The sequence below is a fragment of the Salvelinus sp. IW2-2015 genome, linkage group LG27, assembly GCF_002910315.2.
Source record: "Salvelinus sp. IW2-2015 linkage group LG27, ASM291031v2, whole genome shotgun sequence".
Classification (NCBI taxonomy): Eukaryota; Metazoa; Chordata; class Actinopteri; order Salmoniformes; family Salmonidae; genus Salvelinus; species Salvelinus sp. IW2-2015.
The window spans coordinates 5662880-5679372 of record NC_036867.1 but is presented as its reverse complement, the minus strand read 5'-3'; the positions used below and the strand labels follow the sequence as shown (position 1 = coordinate 5679372).

The following is a 16493-nucleotide window of genomic DNA, read 5'->3' as shown; positions in this document are numbered from 1 at the left end:
TGTCATAATAGTAGAATAACAATATAATTGACTTCACAATTATGCATTTTGTTCTACAATAACTCCTGTCCTGCAGTTAGTTGACAACTCAATATAGATGTCCTTGTTCAGACAAATAGATTATTTTAAATATATTCTCCTCATAACAAGCCTCATTGCAGAAGACGTGAACATGCTCTGAGTAGCATCAAGGGCATTGGCTTATTTACCTTGGTTGCACAACTAGGTTTCAGGCAAAGAGAGACGCAGATTATTTCACGCTCACAGTGTTTTTTTCTCTGCTCATATGTTGAGGACATCTGGCGTTCTTTAAAAAAAAGACAGTGAGAAAGAGAGTTTCTGTGCAATTTTTCTTTTTGGTTCTCCATCTCAACGAGTCGGGGGTGCGTCTGAATTGGCACCATAAAACCTAAACAGTGCTACTTTTGAAGTCCCTCAATCCAGACAAAATACTCCAAGGTCTGTCCCCAGTGGAGGTTGACAGCTGGGTGTAYGCATGTGCGCGTGTGCGCGGATACCACAAGAATATTAAAGGCAAAAAAATGTGACCAACTGTGGACGTTTTGTTGGTCCCCACAAGGTCAAATGCTATTTCGAGGGGGTTTAGGGTTAAGGTTTGCTTGCGTGTGTGTAGGGCTGTAAAATTGACAGGACTAGCAATTATAGAAGTAACAAACAAAATACATCCGTTTTGACGAAATAAAATTATGTGCACTTACAGCACTGTTATTATAGGCTTTGATCACTCATATCAGGTGTATGGTCTCATGCTGCACAAGTTACTACGCTTCATAAACATCCACATAAGATCTTTTTTTTTTTATAATGGTAATTGCTTAAATGAGAAAAACATAAACAGTGAATTCCTGGTCTTCTAAACTGCAAAGAGAAGAAGTGGAGCCAGAGCGATGTGCTGTTAAACAAAGCCCTGAACAGAAGGGGGCCTTTGTGCCCTGCGTCCAGGTGTCAAAGTCGATCTGCTCCTCTTCTCCGGCACAGAACCCATCTGAAAGCATCAGATCACAGAGATAGCAGCATCGCTCCGCTTTCGTCCTGCTGATCAGACGCAGAACTGTATGCCATGGTATGGTGAAGTCCACATACATAGGCACATACAAATACAAGTACACACACGCACAAGAAAACACAACCACACAACACCCAATACACAAGATATACACATACTGTTTAATCTAGAAGCACACACCTGAGTACACGCACATCAGCTTACACACACACACACACACACACACACACACACACACACTTACTTATATAATGAAAGCTCAGGTTGTGTACAATAGCAATAAGACTTTGGGCAGAATCCAGTCAAACATGCAATGTCTTGCAGTATAAAATCACTGTCCTTGCACACGTGTATCGTACTTGGAAAACCATAAGCAATGACGAGTGAAGGTTTTTCTTTTTACAGTAATTACAGATGTGCATTCTTATTATCCTCAGAGAACCTCAGCGTCATCCTCTGTGATTTTTCTGACTACAGGAAGAAGAAAAAAATTCTATATATGCAACTGTATAAATACTGTGTTTTACGCTTGATTGAATTGAGCCCGAAGACAGGTTTGGGATACATTTTGACTGACTSCTTCTTGTTGCACATAACGATATGCACAGCACAATGAAAATAGGCTTAGACATTTCCTCTAATGTTTTTAACATCCATGCAAGACCAGACTTTAATGTAATGTTTTTTTCTGCAGTTTCTGTATTATTGGCCCTACTTTAGGATTTGATCATCTTAGGTAGCCTAAGTCCCTTTCAATCTGTGTTGGGGAAGAAAAAAAAATACTGATACCAGAATTAACCCAACTGATTCCAAATTACATCATCTCTTTTGAGGGTTGGYGGGAACATCTGCATTGTAGCCCTGGTGGGGTTTCCGCTTCAGTAGCCAATCTTCCTTGTATAACCAAATAGGTTGCGTTTAGACAGGCAGCCCAATTCTGATCTTTTCCTAAATTAACCAATTTGACCAATCAGATCACCTCTGAAAAATATCTGACGTGAAAAGATCTGATGTGATTGGTCAGAAGACAAATTAGTGGGGAAAAAGATCAGAACTGGTCTACCTGTCTAAAAGCAGCCATAATAGAGACATGTAATACTTACTGACAGCCAGTAACCTACATCATAGTAGGTCACTTGAGTTGATGTTCTGAGCTACTGTAGCATGATGCTGCATCCCTTCTGTATGCCAAATCCAAATGTCTTCTTCATGCTGCGGAGTCATAGCACAATCCATCGCATTCCTCTCAACATAATGCCACTCATTTGCCAAAATGAATATTGCTTGCATTATACTGTACCACATACCAGCCATGGGTTCAAATAGTATCTGTTTCTTTCAAAAGCTTTGAGCGTTTGATGGAGCCTGTCTGCATTGCCAGATGGGATGAGCTCGCACTTGAGCTCGGACTATCCCATTGTTCCCATTGCACCAAGCAAGCTCAATCAGGTGCAGCTAAAGTATTTGAAAGAAAATATTTTCACCCAGGTCTGCCAGTACTAGTGATGAGCGGGTTGAGTCATAACCCCAGTCAGAGGTGTGGGGCTGGTGGGTTTAGGGTCATTAAAATGGGGTTGAAAACAATACTTTAGAAATCCATAAATGTATCATTCTTTTACAGTTTATATCTATAGGCTACATTGAGTTTTCTTTTATCATGGAGAAATAGGACTTGTTTCTTTCAGCATCTTGAGAGAACGTGAATGCCAGTTAGATACCATCTGTAGGTGCAGCATCCTTTATCAGCATCATAAGAAGCTGATAGAATTTCAACCACATAAAATATGATTCCAAAAACATGTTGGGTCGTTTTCACAGTTTTCTATTTCGTTACAACCGATCAAACTGATGTAATTTGGAAATTTTGCACAGAAAATCTTTCCAGTTTTTTKGGGTTGAGTTATTGCATTTTCTCGCTGGTCCCTAAATGTATTTGCTGTGTGAAAGAAGCAGAAGCATTCATTCTATTGATTTATGACATTATTCTGGTTAGCAAGGGTTTATTTCGTCTTCTAGGGCAACATATAATGACAGAAGAGAAGCTGCATSTATCTAATTATGGACAAGTTGACTAACAAATACCGTACCAAAATGTCAGAAATTATCAGCAGAAACATTTCTAAATCAGACAAAAAAAATCCTGCGCCCCTGTAAAAAAATCGTTCTGCCATCTCTGGCTGTAGTTTACAGCGCATTTTCTATATTAGTGGGTTAGGGTCGAGGTCGGGCCTCWGATTTTCACTATCACATGAAGTCGGGCAGTTGCAGATGGGTTATTAGYAATTGTGGGTGGGTGCGGGTGAACAAACAGCTGACCCGCGCACCACCACCACRTACATGACTCTGAAATCAAAAGAATAATCAGTGATATTGTAGGCTTTCTCATTTATTTCACAGGAGGTTGTTATCTTAAATACAGAGGCATGTGTTTGCAACTTCCTAAAAAAAATGTCAACTGAAAGTAGTAAAACTTATTCCTAAATCATATTTACTGCAATGGGGGCTTCACTGAGGCACTGCATTGTGGTTGAGCAGTGAGACATGCTCTGAGAATAATCATTATAACAACAAAACGATTATACACTGACTGCCAAGAAGATACCTGTTGTAGGTTATTGCATTTCTGACAGTTTATAAGAATGAAAAATAAGCATTTTCTGTGCATGTCTTGGATGTTTATCTGATGAAGCAGCTCTCGTTATGATGAAAACAGTACATTTATGACAGAGATGTGCAGAGTTGACTTTTCACCATGACATTTTTGTATAAAAATGTCCCACCCAAAAACGAATAGGATCGCTCCCGACTTTTAAACATGTTCCCCAACGTTCCCAATACAAAGCATGCAATCAGAAATGTCTTTAGAAAAGTCCCCGTAGACACTGGTAAATAGCAGTGCGATCCCAGTCACACACCCATGGCATCTAATGGGAGAACGATGTGAGTAGAGGTCCATTTAGAAACAGGACAGGGGTATATACCAGGCACACACTGGATCTATTGCTACAGAAAACAGCCCTTCAACACACCTGCAACCATAACCTGAAAATATATATCATATTAAAGTTGAGCGGTGTCCTTATTATTATTTGAGTCAAATAGAAACCAGTGTCAGTGATATAGTTGAGAGTAGGCCTAAGCTATGGGTAACCAAGAGAAGCTGAACGGTTTGTAGAGTTCAAGCAAAAAAAATGCTGTACAAACTTTGACCATTTTATCCTAAAAAGTAGTAAATTATTGCTAAACACAGTTTGTGCAAAATAGATAAATAATTGTTTTTCAGTCTTGAGCGCGACGTCTCTATATGATGCAGTCAAAACATGCGAAACACACTTTAAATAAAAAATAAATAGCACGATTATCCGTCCGACTAATAGTGAATATGATCGCTGATGGTCATATAAAATATATAGCCATTGGGGCAGTTTTAATCCTACAGAAGTTATGGAGAAAAATAAATCTGTCAATCGTAACCATGAGATAGATGTAGGTTTGATTGTCACATACAGATCATGGTTACTGCACTGCTTCTCAGCTTTGTGTAACTAGGACCAGATTGTTATGAAAGAAAAACAACTAAAATGCAGGGCCCTCGGATATCCCGGGATATCTTTACGTGTAAACGTAAATGCAAAAATGCTCAAAATAGTTCAAATACAATGTGGTAGTACTGCAATTCAGAAGAGGCCATGTTTTTTTTCTTACTCTAAAAATATAAAAAATTGTAATTATTGTACTGCTATGAAAGACTGGTAACATCAACAATGTTATACTTTACTACGAAAAATTGTATCCCTTAGTTTTTTTCTTTCTCACATCTCACAGTTTGAAAACTATTTATTATAAGTAATTACACCAATAATAGTAAGACCTTTAATGGACTCATAAGGTCAGGCATACTTTGTAAATATTGATAAACTGTATTTCCTTCAGTCTAATAAATTATTATTACATCAGTGATATAATTGTTGTGACCCTGCAGAGGTCATTCATGCATATTAACTGTGAAGCAAAGTTGACATGAGCAGGGTCAAAGGTCATCTAGAATTTACACACACCGCCTTTGTGTACTCCCTCAAAGCATGTTCTCCAAAAATAAATAAATAGTTAGCCTTTTCTCTATGAAAACCCCTGCAGATTCTCTGGACAACCACAAGTACTAAACCAGTGTCATTTGAGCTATGTTACATTCGGTAAACAAAAAAAAGAGAGAAAAAAGCATTTCCTAGTTGCCATTACAGAAATGTCTCGCGGTCTGGTTCTCTGTCGGGTGCGGGGCAATGTTCCCTCAAGTCACTGTTCCTGGACTGTTCGGAAATTAAAACYTGGAAAAGTTCACTAGTCGCCCGTGTGACGCTGTCGTAAGACGGCGGAGAGGAGGTGGAGGACAGGGTCTCCATCAGCTCCATCTCAGGCCCCCCGTAGTGCTCCTTGATCATGGAGGCTATGAGGCCCTCTTTCTCTGGAGCGGTTCTCCCCTCGCCCGTGGGGCTCTGCGTCAGACTGATCTGCATTGATCTGTACAGGAAGGAGGCTTGCTTCATTTGCCTCCGCACCAGATGCCTGCGGTAGCACCTCTGGATAACAGCGGCCGACACATCCTCCTGCTTGCGCCTCAGTGTGGTGGTGATGGGCTCGTAGGAGATCTTGGACGGATTGGCCATCATGAACTTCTCCTCCATCTGCTGTTTGAGAGCATCCATCTCGCCCGACTCGCCCAGCACGCGCTTGGTGAAGGCAAACAGAATGTCCAGGCAGTGGATCTTATCACCACTCACCATGGGCAGGTCCATGGAGATCAGCTTGATCTTGTTGGGCTTGCCGATGCGCAGCGGCTCCGACAGCGTGTCTGCAAAGTCTGACAGCTTGGCRTACTCTATGAACTGCGTGGCTTCCGGGTCAAACTTCTCCCACACCTCGTAGAACATCTCGAAGTCGTCCTCGCTCAGCGGCTCGGTGCTCTCCTCGGTGGCCACGCTGAAGTTCTCCAGGATGATGGCGATGTACATGTTGACCACGATGAGGAAGGAAATTATGATGTAGGTGACGAAGAAGGTGATGCCCACCGAGGGGTTGCCACAGTTGCCCCGGGCATTGGTGCCTGTGTGGATGAGGTTGGGGTTGCACTCTTCCGGAGAGTTGTTGAGGATGGGGCTGAGCAGGCCGTCCCAGCCTGCCGACGTGGTGATTTGGAACAGACAGATCATACTGTTGCCGAATGTCTCGAAGTTGAACATGTCGTCGATCCCTGCCTGCTTCTTGACGTAGGCAAAGTTGGCCATGCCAAAGATGGCGTAGATGAACATTACCAGGAAGAGCAGGAGGCCGATGTTGAACAGGGCGGGAAGGGACATCATTAAGGCAAAGAGTAAGGTCCTTATTCCTTTGGCTCCGCGGATGAGTCGCAGTACCCGTCCGATCCTGGCTAATCGAATGACTCTGAAAAGAGTGGGCGACACAAAGTACTTTTCTATGATGTCAGCGAGAACGATACCTGGAAGAAAGGAGGGGGAAAAACATGAATGAGATCTCTGTACTTCTAATAAACCATCATGAACCATTTAACAGCATAGAGTAAGGTCAGCTTTTTCACACACATTTTACATCATTTAGCAGATGCTCTTATCCAGAGTGACTTACAGGAGCAATTAGGAATAAGTGCCTTGCTCAAAGGCACATAGACAGATTYTTCAACTAATCAGCTCAGGGATTGGAACCAGTAACCTTTTGGGTACTGGCCCAACGCTCTTAACCGTTAGGCTACCTGCCACCCCTACACACTATGTACACATATCTTATAAAATTAGGTTGACAATTGGTAACCAGGAGTGAATTAGGCTGAAGGAGAGGTTCTCCTTGCCATCACTATTAAGCTTTGTTCTTCTCCATGTAAATTCCAGCTTCCCCAATCTCACTTACCAATGAGCCCATGATAAAGGCTTCCACTCTTACTACAGAGTCTGTCTGCCCTCAAATGACATTCATGTTGCCTCCCAACCCTCTCACYCCCACAACCAATTTACCATCTGTCCCTGATTTGTGACCCTCCTCTCCCCATGGAACAAGACTGTCACCTGAGATGGATTGGAGAGGGGGGTTGGGACCCACCCTTTAGAGCCATATGTCAAGCCCCCAGCCCCCCCACCGACTACAGTCAGCTGATGCAGCACCTCAATCACTCCCAAATCACCCCCACTGACAGCCCTGATTGCTAGGATTACCTTCACCTCAACAGGGGCATCCTTGTCCACACACATCAGTTAGCATGGGGGCAGCTACTTAGCTTCAATCTATGTGCTGGCCCTTTGGTTTGCTTCAGTTGCCCCCCCCGGGGCAATGCAGAACATACAGTGGGGAGAACAAGTATTTGATACACTGCCGATTTTGCAGGTTTTCCTACTTACAAAGCATGTAGAGGTCTGTAATTTTTATCATAGGTACACTTCAACTGTGAGAGACGGAATCTAAAACAAAAATCCAGAAAATCACATTGTATGATTTTTAAGTAATTCATTTGCATTTTATTGCATGACATAAGTATTTGATCACCTACCAACCAGTTAAAGAATTCCGGCTCTCACAGACATTTAGGTTTCTTTAAGAAGCCCTCATGATTCTCCAACTCCATTACCTGTAATTAACTGCACCTGTTTGTTTGAAACTCGTTACCTGCTATAAAGACACCCTGTCCCCACACACTTACAATCAAAACAGAAACTCCAAACCTCTCCCACAATGGCCAAGACCAGAGAGCTGTGTAAGGACACAAAAAAAATTGTAGACCTGCAACAAGGCTGATGGGCTACAGGGACAATAGGCCCAAGCAGCTTGGTGAGAAGCAAACAACTGTTGGCAAATATTAGAAAATAGAAGAAAAAAGAAGAAGTCAATGATGGTCAATCACCCTCGTCATGGGGCTCCATGCAAGATCTCACCTCGTGGGCACAATTGATCTATAGAAAGGTGAGGATCAGCCCAGAACTACACGGCAGGAAACCTGTCAATATGACCGTGACAAGGCTGGGAACCACAGGCTCAAAGAAAGAACCATTAAGTAACACGACATACCGCCGTCTGGATGTAAAATCCTGCAGCTGCAGACAAGGTACCCCTGCTCAATGCTAGGCCACCTGTCCAGGCCCAGTCTGAAGTTTGCCAAGGACCATGTGATGATCCAGAGCGATGAATGTGGAGAAAGTCATCTGTGTCTGATTATTCCATAAATATTATGAGCTTTTGCTGGGGTCTAACTCCACTCGCGTGTTTGGAGAAGAAGAAGGATGAGTACAACCCCCAGAAACACCATCCCAACCGTGAAGCATGGAGGTGAAACATCATTCTTTGGGATGCTTTCTGCAAACGGATCAGACGACTGCACCGTATTGAGGGAGGATGGATGGGCCATGTATTGCGAGAATCTAGCCAACAAAACCTCCTTCCCTCCAGTAAGAGCATTGATGATGGGTCGTGTGCTAGTCGTTCCAGCATGACAACGACCCGAAACACACAGCCCAGCCGCAAACTAAGAGTGGCTCCGTAAAAGTATGCTCGCAAGGTCCTGGAGTGGCCTAGCCAGTCTCCAGACCTGAACCCATTAAAAAAATCTTTGCGAGGAGCTGAAAGTCCTGATTGCCCCAGCGACCAGCCCCGAAAACCTGAAGGGCTGTGAGAAGTCTGTATGGAGAGTTGCCAAAATCCATGCTGCAGGTGCTGCAAACTCTGGTCAAGAACTACAGGAAACGTATGATCTCTGTAATTGCCAAACAAAGATTCAGTTACCAAATATTAAGTTCTGCTTTCTGATGTATCAAATACTTATGTCTTGCAATAAAATGCTAATTAAACTTAAAAATCATACTGTGATTTCGGATTTGTTAGATTCCGTCTCTCACAGTTGAAGTGCTACCATTGATAAAAAATTACAGAACCTTACATGCTTTGTAAGTAGGAAAACCTGCAAAATCGTCAGTGTATCAAATACTTGTTCTCCCCACTGTATATGTTCACAGAACGGGAAATTTGTTTGACGGATACTGAACAGAGGCTAATACCTACTGTAAGCACAGTGCCCTAGTTTCATCAGATACAGCCCCACTTACTTTCAATGACTTGATTGACAKGATAGATAACCTTGCCAAATGGACACTCAAATCTTGGATGATGGCCAAGGTGTATTGTCCGTTGTTGAAAAACACAATTAAGATTCTGAAATGTGTTCTYTGAGCATGATATTGTTTGGAACTAAATTCAAATTGTTTGTAATCTGTTGTAAATTTGAAGGTCCCAAGCTAAATGTCATAATCTGTGTATGGRCCAGCTAGTGACGTGGAATGCCTTGCTTACAGACGGGTTGGTTGTTTAGCAAGTATGTGAGCAAGTATGAGGCAAAACAGACGGGGTTGGATTAGATTTTTGACAACATGTAAACTATATTTAGTCTCCAAATATTTATTGAAAATAGAAATACATTTGCACAYGGAGCACTTGTTGTCTCTCAAATACATTGTTACAATTGTTGGTTAGCTAGCTAGCGAATTTGAGCCATATTAGCATTGACAGGAAATCAGTCAAAACACCGCAAAACAAGACATGGTATCAAGAACAAGATAAAACTAGCTGAAACGAGCCACCTAGGATTCCCCACATGGCAGCTTCTTGTCATTGTTGCTAGCTATCTGACCACTCAGAATCATAGCAAAGCACAGCTTCCAGCCCCATCGATGCGCATGCATTATTTTTGGGACATTGTCAGCCAACGCAAGGTCATGTGATCAACTGTAACACCCAAGGACACCCAAGGACACAGTGACATTAGAAGAGAACTACAAACCGTTGGCCAGACATCAGGTACATATATCTACATATAGCAACCTTATTCCAGTATAACTGCCAGTTGATGAACCCATGTAATTACATTGTAATGAGAATAATTGAAAACCTCTGATTAAGCCCAAGCAACAGACTCACCAACGATGGAGAGGATGACCACCACAAAGTCAAAGATGTTCCAGCCAATGGTGAAGAAGTAGCACCGCAGCGCCACAATCTTTATGAGGCACTCGCAGGAGAAGACGATGATGAAGGCCAGGTTGATTTTGTTGAGGATGTATTCCATGCGGGCCGGCTGCTCGTCCGTCTCCACCATCATGGTAATCATGTTGAGAAGGATGAGGACCATGATGATGATGTCGAACGCCTGCTTGCCCACCAGGTCGAAGAAGAAGCCCTGCACTTGGTTCTGGGAGAAGAGAGGAGGAGTGAGAAGTGGGTGAAAAGCCTTTTTGGAACCCAAGAGGCTAATACACTAGGGCGAAGAAAATTAAAGGAATAGTTCACTTTATTTAGGTTTTAACTTATTTTCGACTTATCTGGGGTGTTATCGAAAACAAGTTAATACTTTCAAAGAAATTATCCCTTTAATAAGATCAAGAAAGTAGGGTTCAATTAGCTCCAGCTTACCACTGGCCTTGGAATCGGTTTCTGAGGCTTTTTAGACCCTAGCTTCTTCATGGCGTTGTAATATTTTTTCTGTTCCTCTGTCATGAAGATGTCTTGCCCACCTAAGTAAAGAGACACCCCTTTTCTGTTATTTTCACTGTGAAAATAACACTTTTTTTTCATGGCAGGTATCTGGTTTGTTCACATCAAACCATTTGTTGGCCATGATGCTTTTGATACTTATCTTTCGTTTCTGCTGGTTGAAGTTGTCGATGATCACCCCGATGAAGAGGTTGAGGGTGAAGAAGGAGCCAAAGATGATGAAGATGATRAAGTATAGGTACATGTACATGTTCACCTCTCTGATAGGCTGTTCCTCCACCTAGTCCAGCCAGCGGAAAAAGCAATACATCATTCAGATAAATTTATATCAGTTGAAATCTGTCTTATTCTGGTAAATGTTATTGTGATATTGCATCAAGGCATGGTTATGACAAAGACAGCCATTAATGAAAATCCCAAAGCTCTATGTACCAAACCCGTTCGATAATGTGATACAAAACAAGTACATTGGCGTTTAATACTTACAGCACGAGAATCCACTGCTGCATACATGATGTCCATCCAGCCTTTGAATGTAGCCTTGTAACCAAGGACATAAACTTCAATGAGCATGAGGAGGTAATTAGAGGAGGTGTGCCACTATTATCGCCATATAAACACATGCAGAGGACAAAAGATGCATTTGTATACACAACGTTCATGCAGTAAAAGATGTTCGCTTTTGACATCAGATTTGAAGATACACTACATGACCAAAAGTATGTGGACACCTGGTAGTCAAACAACTCATTCCAAAATCATGGGCATTAATATGGACCAGCTTCCCCCTTTGCTGCTATAACAGCCTCCACTCTTCTGGGAAGGCTTTCCACTAGATGTTGAAACATTGCTGCGGGGACTTGCTTCCATTCAGCCACAAGAGCATTAGTGAGGTCGTGCACTGATGTTGGGCGATTAGGCCTGGCTCGTACGGGGGCAGATGGTGAAGAGTGATCTAGAAAACGCATTTCAACTGCTGCAGACTCCAATGCGGGCAAGCTTTACACCACTCCAGCCAATGCTTTGCATTTCACATGGTGATCTTACACTCCGAACTCACCTACAGCGTCGTTGCGCAAAATAGTATGCAGCATCATCTGGATATGTATGCAACAAAAGTTCAACATTCACCTTCCGCTACTATTTCTGTCAAGCCGTCTAGGCATACAGTTTGATGCATGCGTTTGATAAATCCAACATATGCACCACACCGAACGCACTGCAACTGCCTCTGCAACGCAATGCTGTGAGGCAAACGCAGCGTTTCATTGGAAATTAATGTAATTCTGGTGTACCAAAATGCTGTCAGCGTGTTCGAAGCGTTAGGCTTGTGTGCGGCTGCTCGGCCATGGAAACCCGTTTCATGGAGCTCCCGACAAACAGCTCTTGTGCTGATGTTGCTTCCAGAGGCAGTTTGGAACTCGGTAGTGAGTGTTGCAACTGAGGACAGGCGATTTTTACACGCTACGCGATTCAGCAATTGGCGGTCCCGTTCTGTGAGCTTTAATGGCCTACCACTTCGCGGCTGAGCCGTTGTTGCTCCTAGACGTTTCCACTTCACTATAACGGCACATACAGTTGACCGGGGAAGCTCTAGCAGGGCAGAAATTTGACGAACTGRCTAGTTGGAAAAGTGGCATCCTATGACAGTGCCACGTTGAATGTCACTGAGCTCTTCAGTAAGGTCATTCTACTGCCAATGTTTCAAATCAAATTTGATTTGTCACATGGGCCGAATAGACCTTACCGTGAAATGCTTACTTACAAGCTCTTAACCAACAATGTAGTTTTAAGAAAATAAGAGTCAAGAACATTTTTACTAAATAAACTAAAGTATAAAAAGTAGCACAATAAAATAACAATAAGAAGGCTAAATAGAGGGGATACCGGTACCGAGTCAATGTGCGGGCTACAGGTTAGTCGAGGTCATTGAGGTAATATGTACATGTAGGTAGGGGAATAAAGTGACTTTGCATAGATAATTAACAGGGAGTAGCAGCAGTGTAAAAAAAAAAGAAAATAGTTGTTAAGGAGCCTTTTGGACCTAGACTTAGTGTTCCGGTACCACTTGCCGTGCGGTAGCAGAGATAACAGTCTATGACTTGGGTGGCTGGAGTATTTGACCATTTTTTGGGCCTTCCACTGACACCGCCTAGTATAGAGGTCCTGGATGGCAGGAAGCTTGGCCCGAATGATGTATTGGGCCATATGCACTACCCACTGTAGCGCCTTCTGGTCGGATGCCGAGCAGTTGTCATACCAGGTGGTGATGCAACCAGTCTCGATGGTGGGGATCTGGGGACCCATGCCAAATCCTTTCAGTCTCCTGAGAGGGAATAGGCTTTGTCATGCCCTTTTCACGTCTGTCTTGGTGTGTTTGGACCATATAGTTTGTTGGTGATGTGGACACCAATGAACTTGAAGCTCTCGACCCGCTCCACTACAGCCCTGTCGATGTGAATGGGGGTGTGATCGGCCCTCCTTTTCCTGTAGTCCACAATCAGCTCCTTTGTCTTGCTCACGTTGAGGGAGAGGTTGTTGTCCTGGCACCAAATTGCCAGGTCTCTGACCTCCTCCCTATAGGCTGTCTCATTGTTGTCGGTGATCAGACCTACCATCGGTGCGTCATCAGCAAACTTAATGATAGTGTTGGAGTCGTGCCTGGCCACACACACATGGGTGAACAGGGAGTACAGGAGGGGACTAAGCACGCACCCCTGAGGGGCCCCTGTGTTGACGATCAGCGTGGCAGATGTGTTGTTGCCTACCCTTACCCCCTGGGTGCGGCCCGTCAGGAAGTCCAGGATCCAGTTGCAGAGGGAGGTGTTTAGTCCCAGGGTCCTTAGCTTAGTGATGAGCTTTGTGAGCACTATGGTGTTGAACGCTGAGTTGTAGTCAATGAGCAACATTCTCACATAGGTGTTCCTTTTGTCCAGGTGGGAAAGGGCAGTGTGGAGTGCAATAGAGATTGCATCATCTGTGGATCTGTTGGGGTGGTATGCGAATTGGACTGGGTCTAGGGTTTCCTGGATGATGGTGTTAATTTGAGCCATGACTATTCTTTCAAAGCACTTCATGGATACAGACGTGAGCGCTACGGAGTGGTAGTCATTTAGGCAGGTTACCATGGCATTCTTGGGCACAGGGGCTATGGTGGTCTGCTTGAAACATGTAGGTATTACAGACTTGGTCAGGGAGAGGTTGAAAATGTCAGTGAAGACAGTTGTTCCAGTTGGTTTTCCCTATGGAGATTGCATGGCTGTGTGCTCAATGTTATATACCTGTCAGCAAATTGTGTGGCTGCAATAGCTGAATCTACTAATTTGAGGGGGTGCCCACTTACTTTTGTATATATAGTGTATATGTTTGTATTTCCAGCCTCTGGATTTTTCCAAACTGTGACACAGAGTGGGGGAATCTTTCTTTCCTTTAAGGAAGCCCCCCCCCCCCCCCCCCCACCCAGAGAAAAACACTTACAGTCTGTACAAAATAAATATTGCATGTGTGTCATGTTAGAGCTATGTTTTTATGAATGGCAGCGGAAAGGACTTATATGGGCTTCCTCCTGACTGCATGGAGTGTCTTTCTAGAGGAAGGAAAAAGGAGAGTGAGTGGGGAGCCCCACTTCAACACAAGTGAGTTCTTATCAGCGAGAAATCACGGCGGTGGGCCTTTTCCCTTTGGTTACGGGTTATTACTGGCTTTTGTGAATGACTGAGGGTCAGACTATTTCCAGATGCAAATGGGAGGTTTGCATGGAGGCAAGTCACAAGAAGGTGACAGAAAGGAGCTAAGTGAACTGTTGCTAGGCTACCGCGCCAACTAAGTTAAAACGAAGAATGAAGTGCACTCTCGCTGATCACACAATTCTCTGTAATGGCCCCCGTCGCTGCTAAAAATAAGAGCCTAGCGACTTGTTGATTGATTCGGGGCTCTCTGGACAGACAAGGTGGGCAGCGACAAAAAGTATAAAGTACAAAGTGGGAGGAAAGAACGTCTCAAACTGTGAGGAAAAATAAAAGGAAAGAGGAAAAAAAGCCAAACTCACAACTTGTAGGAGTGCAAGGTAACCAGCGCCCACGTTGTCGAAGTTCACTTTGACTTTAGTCCAGTAGAACTGCGTGTCGTTCATGGCCAGGCAGTCGGTCTTATTGTTGATCACGGACACGTTGTGGATGTAGCCCGTCCGGTTGACGCAGCGGCCGTACTTGCCGGCGAACAGGTTGACCCCCATGATGCTGAAGATGAGCCAGAAGATGAGGCACACCAGCAGGACGTTCATGATGGACGGGATGGCGCCAATCAGGGCGTTCACCACAACCTGTTTCCATGGAAACACATCAAGTCAGGTATCCATCCGGCCCCCTTTTGCTGTCAAGTGCCACACTTCATACACGACAGTCACTCAATCAGAGAAACTCAGTGTCTACATGCTTGTGGTTCAATTCACCTACCCTAAGTGCTTACCCAATCCATATCCCCCAAAACACAAAATATCAAACCACTCAAACAAAAGAGATCCTAATGAAAAGATAATAATCAAACCTCAAATTTCCAAAGTTCATGCAAACTACTGAATCTGGCAAATGAGATTATTAAGAGTGTGTGTCTTATATTCAATCAGGAGCAGCAGCAGCTTTTCAAACCACCCTGGTAAGAGATTTCCTGGTTGAGAGGAAATGAGTGCTGAGCCAGGAGATCCTGAGTATCACAGCTCTAATGGAACCAGTAGATAGGGGGTTTAGCCCCGCGCATCCCTCAAGAGGGTGTCACAAAGAAATCTGCTGCTCACTCAGACTCGCGCCTCTCTATAGCCGRGCTGCACTTCCACTTTGCGTTTACCACTGAGTAGTGGACCCAGCCATTTTAAAGCAGTGTGACGCCTAATCCCATTTGCCAGATTTACAGTGGCGGAGAGCAGCGAGCTCGGCGGACATCAGCCCCCCATTTCCGACAGCATGCAAATTTCATGGGCAGGAATTCAAATTAATTCCAGTGGATGTCAGGGGAAATGATATACATATTAGAGGCCACAAGCTAGGCTGACAGGTGTCGACTTAGAAAACGAACACTGTGTAATGGGAGGGAACAATAGCCCAAAATCCTAACTATAGTGTGCATGAAATGTTCAAGAGGGTTTAAGGATGTGCTTTAGGGAATGAATAACGATTATGGAAATGTTATGGGCTAAACATTAATCGGAATATCTGAACACGGGGATGCATGCAAGAGAACGTGATAAGAAAAGTAACAGCTAAAACAAACAGTGGAACAGCAGGGATAATAATATTAATACTGTCAGAAGTGAGCAACAACTTGTAATGTAATATCACAGATAAGTATAGATGTGAGAAAGGATGGAAAGATTGGAATGAGATAATTAAAATACTCCATACTAAGTGGATTAGGCATGTACATGAATAATACTGCTATATTTATCAGCTTTTCTGGTAACACTACATAAATGTGTCCATATTCCTGCGTAATAACGCTGTAATTCCCTGTAAGAACATTGATTTAGTAAGAACTGGTCTATCTAACTGCAAACTTGTAATTACAAAAAATGCKAAATTCCATTACCAAGCAATTTCTCAACTACTACGTAATTACACTGGTTTTCTCATTAGACACATACATGTGCAATCTCTCCTTTCAAAAGAATCTATCAAAGAATCTAAGGAAGAAATTGTGTGGTGATGTTACATGTTAGAGCCTAGGGTTGAAGACTTGACATGAAATGTAATACTGCTGGAGAGCTCTAAGACTGCAGTTGTAATTCAATCTATCTACTTTATTTACTCTGCTCAGGCACTTCAGTCTATCCTCATAATTATCTGAACCATTATGTATAATTAGACATTATAGAACTAGACATGATTTGGTGCATCGAAGGTCCTGAAAGATTTTAAGGATCCAACAAAAATGG

The 16493-nt window shown here is 43.3% G+C and overlaps 1 protein-coding gene across 3 annotated transcripts in view; it reads right to left on the bottom strand.

Annotated features, from left to right (window-relative positions):
* Nucleotides 1-3035: 3035 nt before the first annotated feature.
* scn5lab (sodium channel, voltage gated, type V-like, alpha b) overlaps nucleotides 3036-16493 on the bottom strand; it is a 195832-nt gene continuing 182374 nt past the window's right edge. For all 3 annotated transcript variants that reach the window (XM_070435664.1, XM_070435662.1, XM_070435663.1), the window contains 6 exons: nucleotides 14616-14888; nucleotides 11054-11107; nucleotides 10706-10847; nucleotides 10487-10587; nucleotides 9995-10265; nucleotides 3036-6521 (listed from right to left, as the gene is read on the bottom strand). In XM_070435664.1, coding sequence (XP_070291765.1) covers nucleotides 5263-6521; nucleotides 9995-10265; nucleotides 10487-10587; nucleotides 10706-10847; nucleotides 11054-11107; nucleotides 14616-14888 — 2100 coding nt within the window. In that variant the 3' untranslated portion in view covers nucleotides 3036-5262. The remainder of the gene's footprint in view (nucleotides 6522-9994; nucleotides 10266-10486; nucleotides 10588-10705; nucleotides 10848-11053; nucleotides 11108-14615; nucleotides 14889-16493) is intronic.